This window comes from Rhinolophus ferrumequinum, chromosome 23, assembly GCF_004115265.2.
Source record: "Rhinolophus ferrumequinum isolate MPI-CBG mRhiFer1 chromosome 23, mRhiFer1_v1.p, whole genome shotgun sequence".
NCBI lineage: Eukaryota > Metazoa > Chordata > Mammalia > Chiroptera > Rhinolophidae > Rhinolophus > Rhinolophus ferrumequinum.
The window spans coordinates 20,469,925-20,486,048 of NC_046306.1; the positions used below are offsets into that span (position 1 = coordinate 20,469,925).

General features: G+C 39.9%; 2 protein-coding genes across 12 annotated transcripts in view; one reads left to right on the plus strand and one right to left on the minus strand.

Annotated features, from left to right (window-relative positions):
* Positions 1-18: 18 nt before the first annotated feature.
* LOC117015733 (vegetative cell wall protein gp1) lies at positions 19-9,309 on the minus strand. Of its 4 annotated transcripts, none has more exons than XM_033094451.1 (4): positions 9,029-9,309; positions 7,120-7,202; positions 6,824-6,904; positions 19-493 (listed from the first exon to the last, which is right to left on the minus strand). In XM_033094451.1, the coding sequence occupies exons 1-3, from the start codon at positions 9,299-9,301 to the stop codon at positions 6,868-6,870; spliced, it is 393 nt and encodes a 130-aa protein (XP_032950342.1). In that variant the 5' UTR covers positions 9,302-9,309; the 3' UTR covers positions 19-493; positions 6,824-6,867. The 4 variants fall into 4 exon arrangements, 3 of the variants coding, with proteins under 3 accessions (XP_032950342.1, XP_032950341.1, XP_032950343.1); XM_033094450.1 differs by having other exon boundaries at positions 19-1,211; XR_004421791.1 differs by lacking the exon at positions 7,120-7,202 and having other exon boundaries at positions 19-1,211.
* NCOA6 (nuclear receptor coactivator 6) overlaps positions 8,896-16,124 on the plus strand; it is an 87,670-nt gene continuing 80,441 nt past the window's right edge. For 7 of the 8 annotated variants that reach the window (XM_033094433.1, XM_033094432.1, XM_033094436.1 and 4 more), the window contains exon 1: positions 8,896-9,100. The gene's annotated coding sequence lies outside the window, so the exon portion shown is untranslated. The remainder of the gene's footprint in view (positions 9,101-16,124) is intronic. The other variant, XM_033094441.1, reaches the window with a different exon arrangement.

Consider the following 16,124-nt stretch of genomic DNA (forward strand, 5'->3'; position numbering starts at 1 on the left):
GTCATAATAATGTCTGCCATCTATCTAAGACTTGCACTATAAAAATTACAAAGATAACCAATAACCATAATTATAGATAGCATCTATTGGACACTTAATGTGTGCCAGGCTCTATGCTAAACACATTATGTGGTAATTTTATTTAATCTTCATTACAAACCTCATGAGGTAGATACTAATATACCCATTTTACAGATGGAAAAATGGCAAAAAGAGGTTAAGGGATTTGTCAAAGGTTCCTCATGTATTAAATGGAAGAATTGGGGTTCAATTTCAGGATGTCCAACTCTTAATTTGTGTTCTTAACCATTTACACATCTATTATGTGAACTATTTGTTATAAAGTATACTTTATACAGTATGTCAGACAGTAAGTACCTTTTGCAGATTATGTCATTCATGCATGTATGTATCCATCCATTATATTCCAGGTACTTTGTTAGGCACTGGAGATTCATCATTGAACAAGACTATTTTTTATGGGTTTGCAGTTCTACAGGGGAATGAAACATTAAAGAAATAAAGACACAGATAATTAGGGCAATTGCCATCACGATAATCTCTACGAGGGATGCTATGAGACTGTATAACAGGAAAGTTAATTTAATTCAGGAGTGGGGTGGGATCAGCAAAGTCCTCCCCAGGGAGGTGATGAGGATGAGCAGGATAGATGTGAGCTGTGAGACTGTCATTTTCGGCAAAGGGATCAGTATGTGTAAAGGTCCTGTGGTGAGGAGAGTGTCATGTTAAAGGAAGTGGAAGAATGCGGGTGTCTTCTTCCTCGAGCAGGTGTTGGTTGATAAACTTTTTCTGCAAAGGTCCAGACAGTAAATATTTCATGCTTTGAGGCCATATGTTCCTTGTAGTAACTACTCAACTTTGCTGTTGTAGTGCAAAACCAACCACAGATATTATGTAAACAACTAGCTATGTTCCCATAAAGCTTTATTTTATAAAAACAGTGCTCAATTTGGCCTAACGGCAGTAGTTTGCTGACCCTTATTCTAGAGCATACTGAGAGCATAATGGGATGAGATGAAACTGATGAGACAGGCACGTCTTCATGTGGTTGGTATTGATTTCCCCATTTTATAAATGAGGAAATTTTGGTTAAGAGACGTGAAGTAATTGCCTAAGGTCACCCAGCTGACAGTTGGCAGATCCATGATTCAAAAGCAGTCTGTTTGACACAAAAATCATGTACTGTTCCTCTATAAAACAAACAAATAAACAAAACTTTATTATCTGATTACAGATATGTTGTATCAATTTATATTGATAGTTGTGTCAATTATCTAACACTCCATAAAGATATAATATAAATGATCCATGCTCGCCAAATCTCAACTTTCCAGAAATCCAATAATTTAGTATATATTCCTCCAACTCCTTTTTTTCTGTAGATATAACATATATTGTTCTATTTAAAAATAAAAATGGGATTATATTATTCACACTGCCTACAACTCCCTTTTTTTTCCTACTTACCAATATAGCATGGGCATTTTTCCATGTCGATATCAATACATATGGATTTACCTAATTAATTATTTATAATGATACATCATAGTTCATTGTAAGGTTTAACCAGTTTCCTATTAATGAATATTTGGGTGGTTTCCAAGGCAACTTGGAATATCTCTGTCCTGATATTTTTAGGTGCTTGAGCCATGCCTGTAAATCATACCAACTCGCCTAGGCCATCTTTCAAATGATGGTGTTACAGGACTTTCCATGTAGCATGCTTTTTTTCGGAGGGAGGGGGTCACATGAGTCATTTCCTTTCTTAAATATACAAATAATGACAGCATTGAATAAAAGATTTGTTCAATGGAACAATTCTTATTTTTAAAAGAAAATTCTGATATCTTGGAAAATATGTTTAATTACTGAGTATATGAAATATCATATTTTATTCCACAATATTTTCTTAAGTGTCTACTCCCTGCCATGCACTGCCTGAGACATGGGGGATACAAGTGAACAAGACAGACAAACCCTTTGCTCTCCTGGACTTTACATTCTTAATCACTTTTTCTTTATTTAGAGTATACTATCTTGATCTACTATAGAAAACAAAATTCACCTCATATTGACTATGAAATGAAGAGATAAGAACTTTGCAATTTAAAGAGTTTTTATGATACTCTCTCAGGCCTCAAGTAGCTCTTAATTTGGATGTAATGCTTCTTAAATTGGATATTTTGGTATTTCCTTCACATCTTGGTTAAGATATGAAGCTTCCTGATTTCAAAACTTACTACAAAGTTACAGTAATCAAAACAGTGTAATACTGGCATAAGGATAAACATATCAATGGAATAGAATTAAGAGTCCAGAAATAAACCCATGTACCTATGGTCAATTGATTTTTGACAAGGGTGCCAAGATCATTCAATGGAGAAAGAATAGTCTCTTCAACAAATGGTGCTGGGACAACTGGATATCCACATAAAAAAGAATGAAGTTTGACCTTTACCTCACAATACATACAGAAAACACAATGGGTCAAAGCCCTAAATATAAGAGCTAAAACTATAAAACTCTTAGGCAGAAACATGTAAGTAAATCCACATGACATTGAATTTAGCAATGGTTCTTTAGATATGACACCAAAAGCATGAACAACAAAAGATAAAATAAATTGGACTGCATCAAAATTAAAACCTTTTGTACATCAAGGGATACCATCAAAGGAGTGAAAAGACAAACCCCCCCGCCATGAGAAAAATATTTGCTACCACATAACTCATAAGGGTCTAGTACCCAGAATATATAAAGAACACTCACAGGTCAACAACTCAATTAAAACATGGGCAAAGGACTTGAATAGATATTTCTACAAAGATATACAAATGGCCAATAAATCTATGACAAGATGCTCAATATTGTAAGTCACTAGGGAAATATAGATCTAAACCACAATAAGATACCACTCCACATTATTATAGATCGTCTATAGTAATTTTTAAATCATTTTTAGAAAGGAAATAACAAATATTGGCCAGGGTATGGAGAAACTGGAACCCTCATACATTGCTAGTGGGAATGCAAAATAGTGCAGCCATTGGCATTTCTTCGATAAGATAAACAGAATTACCATATGACCCAGCAATTCCACTCCAAGATATATATGCCAAAGAACTGAAAACAAGTGTTCGAACAAAACCTTGTACATGAACAGCAATACGATTCACAAAAGCCAAAAGGTGAAAGCAACCCAAATGTCTATCAATGGATGAATAGATAAAATATGGTATATTCATACAATGGAATATTATTCAGCCATTAAAGGAATGAAAATACTGACACATTACAACAAGGATGAACACAGAAAACATGCTAAGTGAAAGAAGCCACACACAAAAGATCACATACTGTGTGATTTTATTTATATGAATTATCCAGAATAGGCAAGTCTATAGTGACAGAAAGCAAAGTAGTGGTTGCTTAGGGATGGGGAAGTGGGGGGAGGGTAGGGAGAAGGGCAATATCTAAAGAGTACAGGGTTTCTTTTTGAGGTGATGAAATTGTTCTAAAAAATTTACTGTGGTGGGGTGGCCGGTTAGCTCAGTTGGTTAGAGCGCAGTGCTCTTAATAAGGTTGCTGGTTCCATCCCTGCATGGGCCACTGAGAGCTGCGCCCTCCACCAATAGATTGAAACAACTACTTGACTTGGTCCTGATGGGTCCTGAAAAAATACACTTAAAAAAAAAAATTGACTGTGGTGATGGTTGTACCTATTGGTGACTATACTAAAAAACATTGAATTGTACACTTTAAATGAATAAATTGTATGGTATATGAAATATATTTCAATAAAGCTGTTTTAAAAAGACATGTACAAGAATAGTCACAGTAGTCCTATTAAAAATAGACCTAAAGTGGAAACTGAAATGCTCATCACCAGTAGAATAAACTGTGATATATTCAAATAATGAAATACTACGAAGCAATGCAAAGGAACAAACTACGCGTATATGCAACAATATAAATGAAGCTCAAAAACAAAATTGAGCAAAAGAAGCCAGACTCAAGAAAGTATAGTCTACATGATTCTGTTTATATAAAGTTTAACACCTAGCAAGCCTAATCTATGGAATTAGAAGTTAGGATACTGTTTACCTTCAGGGACATGGGTAATGACTGCAAAGGAGACTTGAAGGGGCTTTGGTGGGGCTGGTAATGTTCTCTTTCTTGATTTGGGAGTTGGTTAGATGTGTATTCACTTTGTGAAAATGCATCAGGCTTCATACACTTATGATTTGTGTATTTTTATGTCTTTATCTTATACTCTAACAAAAAGTTTTAAAATTTCAGAATATTTTTCAAAACAGGCTTTTAAGTTCTACGAATATTTCTCCTTTTTTTGTGGGGGGGGTCACTTCTTGATACTCTTTAATTTTTTTTCAATTGTGTTGTTAACACTCTATTTCTACTTTTCAATCTTTTGTTCCTAAGAGTAAGCCCATATTAAGCCGTTATACAAAGTAGAAGCCTTTATACAAAGTACTTTATATAAAGTAGACCCCTCTTCAAAGTACTTTATTTCTTATTGTCTGAAAATTGTTGAGCTGATTTTATAATAAAAGATACTTTACTGCCATCTGCTGGTAAATTATCACAATAAATTTATAATTATAATGTCTACCAGTGAATGGCACCCACTTAGATATGTCCTCCTGAAAGACACAATTTGTCCAACTAAACGTGGTTATCTTGTCGTTTGGAAATGTTGTGATGAACCCTGCAGAGAGTAAAATGGTGATGCTCTCTAGATGGTTAAAGATGTGGTTCAAGTATCCACTATCAATCTTTTTACTACAAAGCATAAGCCCATTTGGACAAACATTTAAACGTAGAAGTTCAATAAATGTTAATCAAATTGTTCACATCAAAGAACAATTGATTTGCTTTTTCTTTACCCAAATCTGAATCCAGAATATCTTGGATGTCTTAGGACTGCTTTTCTTGCTCATAACAAACTGTGAGTAGCCTGATAACCTCCTTAGAGACCTCTGTTAATCTGCTCCTTGTTGAGTCCTCATAAGTGCTCAGTACTCTTCTAAACATTTTACAAGTACTAATTCACTTAATCCTCTACTAATTCATTTAATCCTCTAATCCTCTAATCTGTAACGTACCCTTATTATCTGCACCTTACAAATGAGGCAACTGAAGCACAAAAAAGTTGTTATATTACAGGTGATGATATTACAAAAATACTTTCTTTGGGAAAGGGTACAGTCTATTAGGGACATAAAATAAAAACTACGTTAAGGATTAAAAAACAAACAAAATAAAGGAGAAAATACTTTGGACTCTGTTGGACAAGTCATTTTTCTCTGTTTGATCCCAGTTTCCTCATGTATATAACAAGAAGGTTGGATTTGCCCAAAGTTACATAACTAATAAATGGCAACACTAGAATCTGAATTTGGGTATTTTGGCTTCAAAGTCCAGTCTTGTAAGCACTATGCTATTGTTAGTGCCGTCTATGGCCTGTTTTTGTTCCTTTGCTACCTTCCTGTGGGCAACAAATATTTGTGTTGCCTATGCACCTGCTGTTTTCACTTATCAGATGTGTAGGTCCCCAAGTGGGCCCCTGTCTCCTAGCTCCCTGCATCCTTGCTAATCCCAGAAAAACCCATGACCTTCAGTTTAAGGACATTGATAACAAGGTGAAAAAAATGAGGACAGTGGCTCAGGTTCTGGCATATGTGTATTTTTTAAATCATGGCAAAAAATATATCCATACAACACAAATGTCGCCATTTACACCATTTTTAAGTGCACAGTGGCATTAAATACATTCACATTGTTGTGCAACCATCACTACTATCCATCTCCAGAACTTTTTCATTTTCCCCAACTAAAACACTGTACCTATTAAACAGTAACTCTCTATTCTCCCCTCCCTCCAGTGCTTGGCAATCACTATTCTACTCTGTCTCTATGAATTTGACTACTCTAGGAATCTCATATAAAAGGAATTATATAATATTTGTCCTTTTGTGACTTCCTTATTTCACTTAGCATTATGTCTTCAAGGTATATCCATGTGTGAAAATTTCTGCCCTTTTTAAGGCTGAATAATATTCCATTGTATATAAATAACTCATTTAGTTTACCCACTCGGGTTGCTTTCATGTTTTGCCTATGGTGAAAAATGCTGCTATGATCATGGGTGTACATATATCTCTTCGAGTCCTTGCTTCTACTTTTTTTGAGTAAATATCCAGAAGTGGAATTGTTGGAAAAGATGGTAATTCTGTGTTTAACTTTTTGTGAAACCACCAATTTTTTTTTCACAGCTGTGGCACCATTTATATTCCCACCAGCAATGTGAAAGGGTTCCAATTTTTCCATAACCTCACCAATATTTGTGGTTTTGTTTTTGTTTTTTTTTTTTAAATAGCCATCCCTAATGATTAATGCTATTGAATGCCTTTTCATGTGCTTATTGGACATTTATATGTCTTCTTCGGAAACTGTCTATTAAGTCCTTTGCTCATTTTTATTTAAATTTTTATTGGGGAATATTGGGGAACAGTATTTTCAAGGACCCATCAGCTCCATGTCAAGTTGTTGTTTTCAATCTGATTGTGGAGGGCACAGCTCACTGGCCCATGTGGGAATCGAACCAGCGAATTTGGTGTTATGAGCACTGCGCTCTAAACACTGACCCAACCAGCCACCCTCTTATGCTCATTTTTAAATTGAATTTCTGTTGTTTTATGAGAACCACCCCCCTTTGCTCATTTTTAAATTGGATTTTTGTTGTCCTACGAGAATCTTGTAGAATCTTTCAGAGCTTTCTTACCTCTAGAAACTTTCATGAGATTTGGAGGTGTGTATGATGTCATCTCAACCTGTTACCTGGCTTCTGGTAGGACCCTTGTTTCTGCAGGATAAAATAACCAGAGTTTCTCATTTGGTCTTTCATATTAATTAATTAACCAAGTAATTCATTTATTGTATCATTATCTAAAGATACATGTCAGATTGCATATACCAGATTTCCAGGTTAACACAAAAGAGTACATGCTTGTATGTTTATATGAAGTTCAAGAACTGTCAAAATTGATCTAAGGTGCTAGAAGTTAGAATAATGGTTACCTTTGGGGGAGCCAATATTGACTGGGAGGGGTCGTGGGAGAGAACAAAAGAAACTTTCTGGGTTGGTATTTCTGTAACTTGATCTGGGTGGTAGTAACACAGGAACATAAGCAAAAATTTATTAGGTATACACATAAAATGTTTGCATTTTGCTTTATGTAAATTATACCTCACTTTTTAAAAGTTAAAAGAAAAATCTTTTAAAAAACTTTTTTTCCAGGCTCTTTTTGTAAATCCTTTTGGTGTTAATTTCATAGGCTCAAAAGTCTAAGGTGCCCCCTTGTGGCCGCGTGTGGTTCTCTTTATTTTTCTCTGCCCTCTTGGGCCCAGCACTTTGTGCTAGGATTCATACCTACAACAAATATTTATTGAGCGCCTCCTCTGTGCCAGGCACTGTGTTATGTGCTGAGGAAACAGAAGTAAACAAAATGGACAAAGTCTCTCTTCTTATGGAGTCCACAGTCCAGTCAGTGGTAAAGACGGAATAAACAACTTAGTACATCCTATCGAGAACAAGCAAGAGAAACCGCCTGGGAAGTGAGTGGTCAGGGAAGGTGCTCTTGGGGAAGAAATGTGTGAGCTGGTATCTGAGGGCTGATGAGTTATCTAGCAGGGAGAGCATTTTAGGCTGAGGGTCAGCATATGCCAGTGTCCTGAGAAGGGGGAAATGCAATATGTGAAGGAGATCACTGTAGTTGCAGTCCACACAAGGGAAGAGGGCCCTGAGATAAGTCTGGAGATGTGGGAAGAACAACAGTAAGACATCTATTTGGTCTTTACCTTAAGAGCAGTGTGGAACCATCAAATAGTTTCAAACAGGGGAGGGACATGATCAGATTTCTGACTTACTGACATTACTCTGACAGCAGGGTGGAGAATAGATTGGAGGGGAGTCAAGCACACAGTGTGTGCTCAATAAATATTCGTGGAATGAAAGACTCCTTTTCTTAGATGAGACCAGTATTCTTGAGCTTTGCAATCAGTTTACAATCCATCTGCTCGTCTTCTGTCTTCTGTGATGCTTCTGCATCACAGAAACAGACCCTTAATTCCCATTTTACAGCTGATGAAACTGAGGTTCAGAGACAAAGAAAATCACACAGCTACCAAGAGTGAATTGGTAGCACCCCCCCTCCCCCATAGAGAGTGGATAATCCTGGGGGCACCTATGTCCTCAGGCCCGTAGGAATTATACGGTCTTGTAATTCAGCCCCGCGACTCCAAGGACTGCCCTTGAATCCAGGCCTGCATGACAGACATCAGGTCCGGTACTGGAGAGGCCTTCCTACATTTGAGGAGCAGGGAGGGCACCTACTGAGCTTGCTGGGGTGATGGTGATGGGAAAAGACAGAGAAGAACTTATAGGCAAATAATAATAAAGGCTAAAGGTTATCTTTATCACCATATGACACTATCTGTCAGGCATTGTACCAAGTGCTTTCCATGCTTTCCTCATTTCCTCTTTGGTATTATTATCCCCGTATTTCAGATGGGTCAATTGAGGCTTGGAGAACGGAGTTGCCCAAGAACACTCAGCCAGAGGGCACCTATAGGGCTGCACAGTGACTCTGAAGTGGGGGCAGGTGCCACTTGCGATATTGCAGCTACAGGAGACAGATCCACCCTGTCTGGGCCCTAAGGTCTGCACCCAAGTGAGCCGGTGCGCGCTCCGCCTCGCGCGCTCGGGGACGTTTGGTCACGTGACCAGCCCCACCCACCTCTAGTCCGCCCCGCCCCGCCCCCTCCCGCACTCCCTCCCTCTCTCCCTCCCTCCCCCTCCCTCCCCGGCCCGGTCCGGCCCATCCCCCTCCCCGCCGGCTCCCTGAGGCCCTGCCGGGTCGGGCTGCTGGCGGCCGGGCGCCGACGGCCGAATAGACGGGCGCACGCGAGGACGGACGGACGCACTCACGGAGGGCCGCGGGCACGGACGGCCCGGGCCGGTGCTCCGAGGCCCGCCCGGGAGGGCTGGGGCCGCGCTCAGGTGAGGTGACGGCGACGCTGGCCCGTAAGGGGTGGGCCCGCCGGGCGTCCACGGTCCCGGCCCGGCTGGCGACGCTAGAAGGAGACGGCGCCCGGGCCTGGCGCGGGAAAATGGCGCCGGCTGGCCGTGCGGCACGGCTTCTGTGCGGGCCTGGCCGGGAGCCGCCCCGCCCGCCCGCCGGGCTCGTGTCCCCGTCGCCATGTTGGGGAGCGGGCCCCGGGCCGGCGGGCGGGGGCGCTGGAGGGAGCGGAGGCCCGGCCGGGTTGAAGAGGGTGTCGGACGCCGGGTCTGGGGCATTGAGGGAGTGCAGGGCCGGCCGGGGTCTAGACGCATGGGGTGGCGTTCCAGGTCCAAGGAACTGGCGGGAGCCGGACGTGGGGTCGTGGCCAGGGTCGTGGACTAGGGATACTAGGTCCAAACGGAACCGGGGTCGGGGTCTGTGGGACTTGGGTGAGCAGGACCTGGAACTGGGTTAGGCTGTGGGTGGTGTTCAGGACCCCAGGGCAGGTAGGACCCCGGAGGGGCGTGGGGTCCGAGTTCAGGCTGTCAGGGCTGTGGCACTTCTTTGGGTGAAGAGGAAGGGGTTGATTAGAAATGGGGGCTCTTTGGGTACAGACGCAGGTATCAGATTGGGGCAGTCCTTGGAGTCGCGGGGCTGAATTACAAGACCGTATAATTCCTACGGGCCTGAGGACATAGGTGCCCCCAGGATTATCCACTCTCTATGGCGGAGGGGGGTGCAACAAAAAGGGAAGAGTTTGATAAGGAAGAGAAAAAAGGGAGACTGCAGTTGTGTGCAGGAGCTAGCCAGCAAAAGGGGTGCAGAGAGTGGAACTGGTTGGCAAAAAGAGAAAGCCTCCATCAACTTGGAGAGTTTGTGTGTGTCTTTAAAAGGAGGGACCGGGCTGTTTGTGGGCGGTGACCCAAGGTGTCTTCCCTGGAAGGGGACAGCCCACTGTTTTAAGAGCTGGGTCACCTGGGGAGGTCATCAGAAAGAAGTTATTGAAGCCAGTAAGAATGGTGAAGAAGGAATGAATGTGTAAAAACGACAGAGGCCTTAGAGATCATGTAATGATTTCAGATGATGTAGTGATTTTAGCTGAGACATGGAAAGGTAAAGTTGACTTCTCAAGATCTTAAAAGTTAGTAGCAGAGGGTGTTACTGGAACTCAGGTCGCTGCCTCATTCAACATACTCCTGCCTTAGAGGAATTTGCTAGCTGGGAGAAAAATGTTAACAAGTCAAGCATGGCAGTTTATATCAAAGAACTCTTAATTTATTTTGTTTCTGTAATCAGTTTGTCACTTCAGAGACTCAGAGGGATACAAAAAAATGTATAGGTAACCAGCTATTTGATAATTTCTATTATAGCCCATCTCCATTTGTGCAAAGAAGTTATCTTCAGGGCCCTTTTGACTTCTAACTTTCTCAAGTTTTAAGAGATGCGCCTTCTCTTCTAGGTGTTTACTGTACAGCAAAGGGGCACACACACACACACACACACACAAACTAGAAACAAAACAAAACTGAACAATGGTAGAGATCCAGGATCTCTATCATGATCAAGCTAATTGAAGTTTGATCAGAATAGAGAAGAGTTCAAAGTTCACATGGGTTATGGGAGAGCTCTGAGGGAAGGTATGCAAATCAGTCATGAGACATTATAGGGCTCCCATATAATCAAAAAGGACTTTCAACAAAAAGGTTGCGAGGACATTCATAGCAATAAGATTTTCGATATTCAATATGTATATACCATCCATATATAAAGCAACATGATCCATTTGTTCTGGGTCTTTCTAATGCAGGAAGGCCTAACCTTGTGGGTACCATGGGGGGATGGAGGGAGGAGAGGGAGAGGGGTGTCAAAGATGAGACTGAGAAAGTTGGTCGGAATCTGGTTGTGAAGGACCTTGCTAAGGAGTTTGAACTGGATCCTTAGCTGATAGGCATTCAAGGTCTTCAAGGAGGGGACTGGATGATGAAGTTTAATTTTTAGGAGATAAATGGATATTCTTCAGGAAGGTGGACTGGAGAGCAGGGAAGAAGTAATGAGGGCTTGAACAAAGGCAGAGGCTTTGAACATTGAACAGCATTAGAATTTTCAGGTGTTGATAATTGACATTGTGAGTGATGAGAAAGGGAATTTCTCAGATTTTTAGTGTGGGATAGTGGCTGTCAAAGAGATTAAAAAAATATAAAAGGAAAATGAGGTGAGAATTGTCACAGATAATAAGGAAGATGTTTTTTGGTAGAGTCATAAAGACTTTTGGAAACCATTGCAAAGCTGTCAAATGCGGTGTAGTTTTTGCTTAAGGAAATCAGAGGTAAGTGTTAGCAGACATAAAAGGCAGGGAAAATATTCCTAGAGTGTAGGGAAATCACAGCTGTCTATGTTAGGGGTCCTCAAACGATGGCCCATCAGTCAAATCTGGCCTACCACCTGTTTATGTAAATAAAGTTTTATTGGAACACTGGCACACTCGAACATATTGTCTTTGGTTGCTTTGACACTACCAATGGATGAGTTGAGTGGTTGTGACAGAAAATATATAGCTCACAAAGCTAAAATATTCACTATCTGACCCTTAACAAAGACGTTTGCCAGTCCCTGATCTAGGTGTCTGCATGTGGATGTTCAACTTCTGGTTTGCCATCCCAGTTCCTATACGATAGAGAAAAACCATCTAGGCTCTGTCTTTCTGCCTGGGTCCCCCATACTCTGTGTACCTGAGGCATGACATAGACCCCTGAATATTTTATATTGGTCAGTGATGCCAAGGTCTGTTTTGGGGTCTGCTGTGTGGCAACTGTGATAGTGCCAGGTTTTCAGAGCTTAGACCATGCTGGGACTTGTTTTGCCATTTTTCTATTGGGTTGTCTTTTTCAAAAGATTATATTTTCTGATTATTAATCCTTTGTTGGTTACATGTATTACAGGTGTCATTTCCCAGTTTGTTGCTGATCTTTTTAATCTCTTTTAAGTTCTCGTGTTAAAAAGTCCTGAATTTTAATAAAGTCGAATTTATCAATCTTTTCCTCTCCCAAGATTTTGAAGTTATTCTTTATATTATCTTCTTGAGTCTTTACTGATTTATTTTTGATTTAGATCAAATTGGCTCTCGTGTATGGTGAGAGTTAGGGCCAAGTTTCACTTTTTTCCCCCTTATGTATAATTAGTTATCCCAGCACCATTTATTGAATGGTCTCTGTTTTCAAATTGTGAGCTCTTTTAGTGGAGTCTGAGGTCCTAATTCCAGCTCCACTGCTTGCTAATTGTGTGACCTTGGACAAGTTGCCTCAGTTTCCTCATCTTTAAAACAGGATGATAGTATTTATCTCATAGGATCGTTGTGAGGATTGAGTTAATTCATGTAACGTAGAACAGTGTGGGACCTAGAAAATACTTGATAATGTTAGCTGTTATTTAGTACATTGTTCATTTCGGATTCCCAGCACTAAGCTGAGAGTCGATATACTGAACACAGTCATAGAATTAATTTGGTTTTCAGGTCAAAACAGTGGTTGAGACCAGGCTAGGTACTGCAGGAGATGCTTCCGGGTGGGTGGTCGATTAGTTTTAGTAACTGTAGCCTTAGACTGTCTGCTGGGATGGAACTTCTACCTCAACACTTCTTTTACGGAGAACTTCTGTAGCACAAGATGCAGCCTGTGGTTGAATTTGACCTGCAGACACCTTTTGTTTGGTTCATACAATTCTCTTAATGTCTTAAAAATTTATACAAATTTCAGATTTGTCAACACCAAGCCCATATTCTCTCATAGGACTACATTAAAAGCCAAAGCTTTTAAGTGGGATGTGTGTTTCCTGGTTTTCTGTGTAGTCCTCACTACTCACTTGCTTTGCTCATTTACTTTTATCACTCTGTAGGCATTTAATTTTCTGGTTTTTACTTTACTGAGGTTTTAAATATTATCTCTCCTAAATCAATAAATGATTGGGATAGGGTCAAAATGGCCAGAAATTGACAGATGAGTTTGTGGGCAGGTAAAAAATAAATCTATGTCTAAGGCTGAGTCATACTTGATCAGAATGAATAAAATAATTGAAATTAAAAGATGAGGTGAAATTCAGTTCACAGCACTGGCTATTTAGGCATTGTCTATATGCTGGGTGCTACATTAGAAATTGCCACATTGGTGATAGAAAAGAAAATTAGTTGGCCAGTTTTATGAAGTAGTAGAGAAGAGCTCTTTTCACTTGTGATGTAGAGCTGTTTTCCAAGAAAGCAGTTGGATGACAGAGAGGAAGTTTAGGAATTCATTGATTTGTCACACATTTATTGAGCCCTACCATGTACATTGGTCTATAACTCTGTAGGATACAAAGATGAATCTAGCCAAGGTGTAAGGGTCGTGTGCAATGTATGTAATGTGTGACAGAGCTGGGATAATCGAGAATGCTACCTGAAAGGCGGCCTTTGAGTGGGGCTGCCGAGAAGGGTTAGGATCATAATACTTGGAGATGAGACAGTTTTTTGCACACTGAGTGAAAGCAAGATTGTAGAAATGGGTGTTTAGGAGATAGGAAAGAGTCCAGTTTGGCTGAAGAACAACATTGTAATAGGGCTGTCGTTGGAGGTAAGGCTGGAAATGGAGATTGAGCAACCACAACAATAATAATCGTAGTAGCTCACATTTTTTGCACTATTTGCCAGATAATGTGCCAAGCATTTTATACATATTTCATTTAAACCTTACAACAACCCTTTGAGATAAGCACTGTTTTTAATCACTTTTTATAGATAAAGAAACTGAGGAATAGAGCTAACAATTGATGGAGAAAGAGCTTGAGTCCAGGCAGTCCAATTCCAAAGCTTGTGCTCTTAGTCTCTGCGTAGTATACAACCGAATCATGGAAGGCTTTGAATCCTTTTTCAAATTGGGAAGTTTAGACTTAATCGACTAAGTAATGGGGAGTCCGCGAAAATTTTTGGTCATATGGTGACATAATTAAAATTGTATATTAAGAAAGTAAGCCTGGTCGTGAAGTGTAGGAATAGCATGGAGAGAAGGGAGAGATGTGAACTAGTTTACCTCTCCCTCTTCACTAGATTGGGTGCTCCCTGAAGGCTGGGCCTGTGTCTGTTCCTCTTTCCCTCTGGCCCCATTGTCTATCTAGTGTGTTGTCTGGCACATTTATTTATTTTTAAAAATTTAATCTTTTTCTAAGTCACCTTATTCTAAAAAGATTTAAGGCAGCTGCCTAGGAGCTCAGTAAACATTTACTGAGTTAATTAATAAACGACTAGAGGTATATGTAAATATGTGCATAAAGGGAGTACTATGGCTTTATTGGGGGGAGTAATGCAGCCCTAGAATTTGGTGATGAACTATATTTTATATATACGAGTAAATCCCATAAAGCAAAAGGCCAGAACCACATCTTCTTTGACTTGTGAAGAACTGTATGTTCTATGTCATTTGGACTATTAATGATGAATTAATATTAACTATGTCAGTTAAAAAGCTAAACTCAGAAACAGAGTAGAATGGTGGTTGCAAGGGGCTGGAAGGTGGGGGAAATGGGGAGATGTTGGTCAAAGCGTGCAAACTTCCAGTTACAAGATGGATACGTTCCTGGGAATCTAATGTGGTGACAGCATGGTGACTATAGCAAAGTATTATACACTTGAAAGTTGCTAAGAAAGTAGATCTTAAATGTTCTCACCACACACACACACAACGGTAGTTAGTGAGGTGATGGATGTAAATGTATTAACTAACCTTGTTATACTTGTTATATATTTCTCCATATATGCATTATCCATCTTGTGCACCTTAAACTTATACAATGTTGTATTCATTATATCTCAATAAAGCTGGGGGGAAAAGCTATGTCAGTTAATACTGTTACTGATCACTGAATTCAGAGGGTATTTATACTTCCAATAGGTATTTAGGATTGTATTTAGCATTAACCAGCTGCAAATCCCCCCTTCCACACACACAAAGGAGGCAAGGAAAGTTCCCATTAACCAGCTCCTTTACTGATATTGAACCATTGAATATGAAACTGGTATTAGTTCCATAGTACCATTTATGTACATTTTCTAAAAATCGGACAGCAGCTGTCTCTCATATGAGGACATAGTTGCAAATTTGTGAATCAAATTCCTGTTTTGGATTTTACTAAGGGAAATTATGCATTAGGTTAAGTCCTTTGCCATAATTTTAAATGTTGTATGGAAGTAAGGTTGCCGCTTCTATAAAATACAGACTTTAAAAAATTCAAACACTTGGAGAAATTCAAACACACTGTGGTTAACTACCAAATACCAGTAAAGGTAAGAAGGCAGGCAAACCAGCATCTGCCCAGATTCAGATCAGTAGACCCTAAATAATGGATTTGTTAAACATTCTTCCTCATTGTAGATATTAGTTAGCAGCAGTGTGTGCACATACATACACGCACATATCAGTGTGAAATATATTGATATAACTAATATAAGTAAAGTTGAATCTAAGAATGCTTCCTAAAGAAAATGAGCCTTTAACTGAGTTCTTCAAGGTGTAATTCTTCAGTGGTATGTGGAGATGACTCAGAAGCACTGAGATTAGAATAAGTAAGTGTGGAGAGAAATTTGATTAGTTTAGTCAGTATATGTTGCCTGCCTACCAGCATTGAGAGACATACACAGTTGATGAGTAATTAGTTTCTGCCTTTCAGGAAACTAATTCATCTGGGGAAGTGATGTGAACATAAATCAAAAAAGAGGGGAAAGGGTGGTTTAAATGAGATAGTAAATACTGTGGGCATTCAGGAGAGATCACTTCTGTTTAGAGGATCAGGGAAGGCTTCATGGAGAAGGTGGTGGATTCCTTTCCTAGGTGTAGTCACAAACTAGGTGACTTAAAACACCAAATCATTCTCTCACAGTTCTTGAGGCTAGAACCTGAATTCAAGGTGTCAGCAGGGCCGTGTTCCCTCTGAGACATAGGGGACACAATTCAACCCGTGACAGGCGACATGATACAGAGATGATACAGAGGTACTAAGTTA

Bases quoted from the DNA above. Each gene is read 5' to 3' on its own strand.
- LOC117015733 (XM_033094451.1), bottom strand. From the start codon at position 9,301: ATGGCGACGGGGACACGAGCCCGGCGGGCGGGCGGGGCGGCTCCCGGC. The intron at 7,203-9,028 runs GTGAGTGCGTCC...ACTACCACCCAG, and splicing joins GTCCGTGCCCGCGGCCCTCC to ATCAAGTTACAGAAATACCA. The intron at 6,905-7,119 runs GTAACCATTATT...TTTATCCTGCAG, and splicing joins CAATATTGGCTCCCCCAAAG to AAACAAGGGTCCTACCAGAA.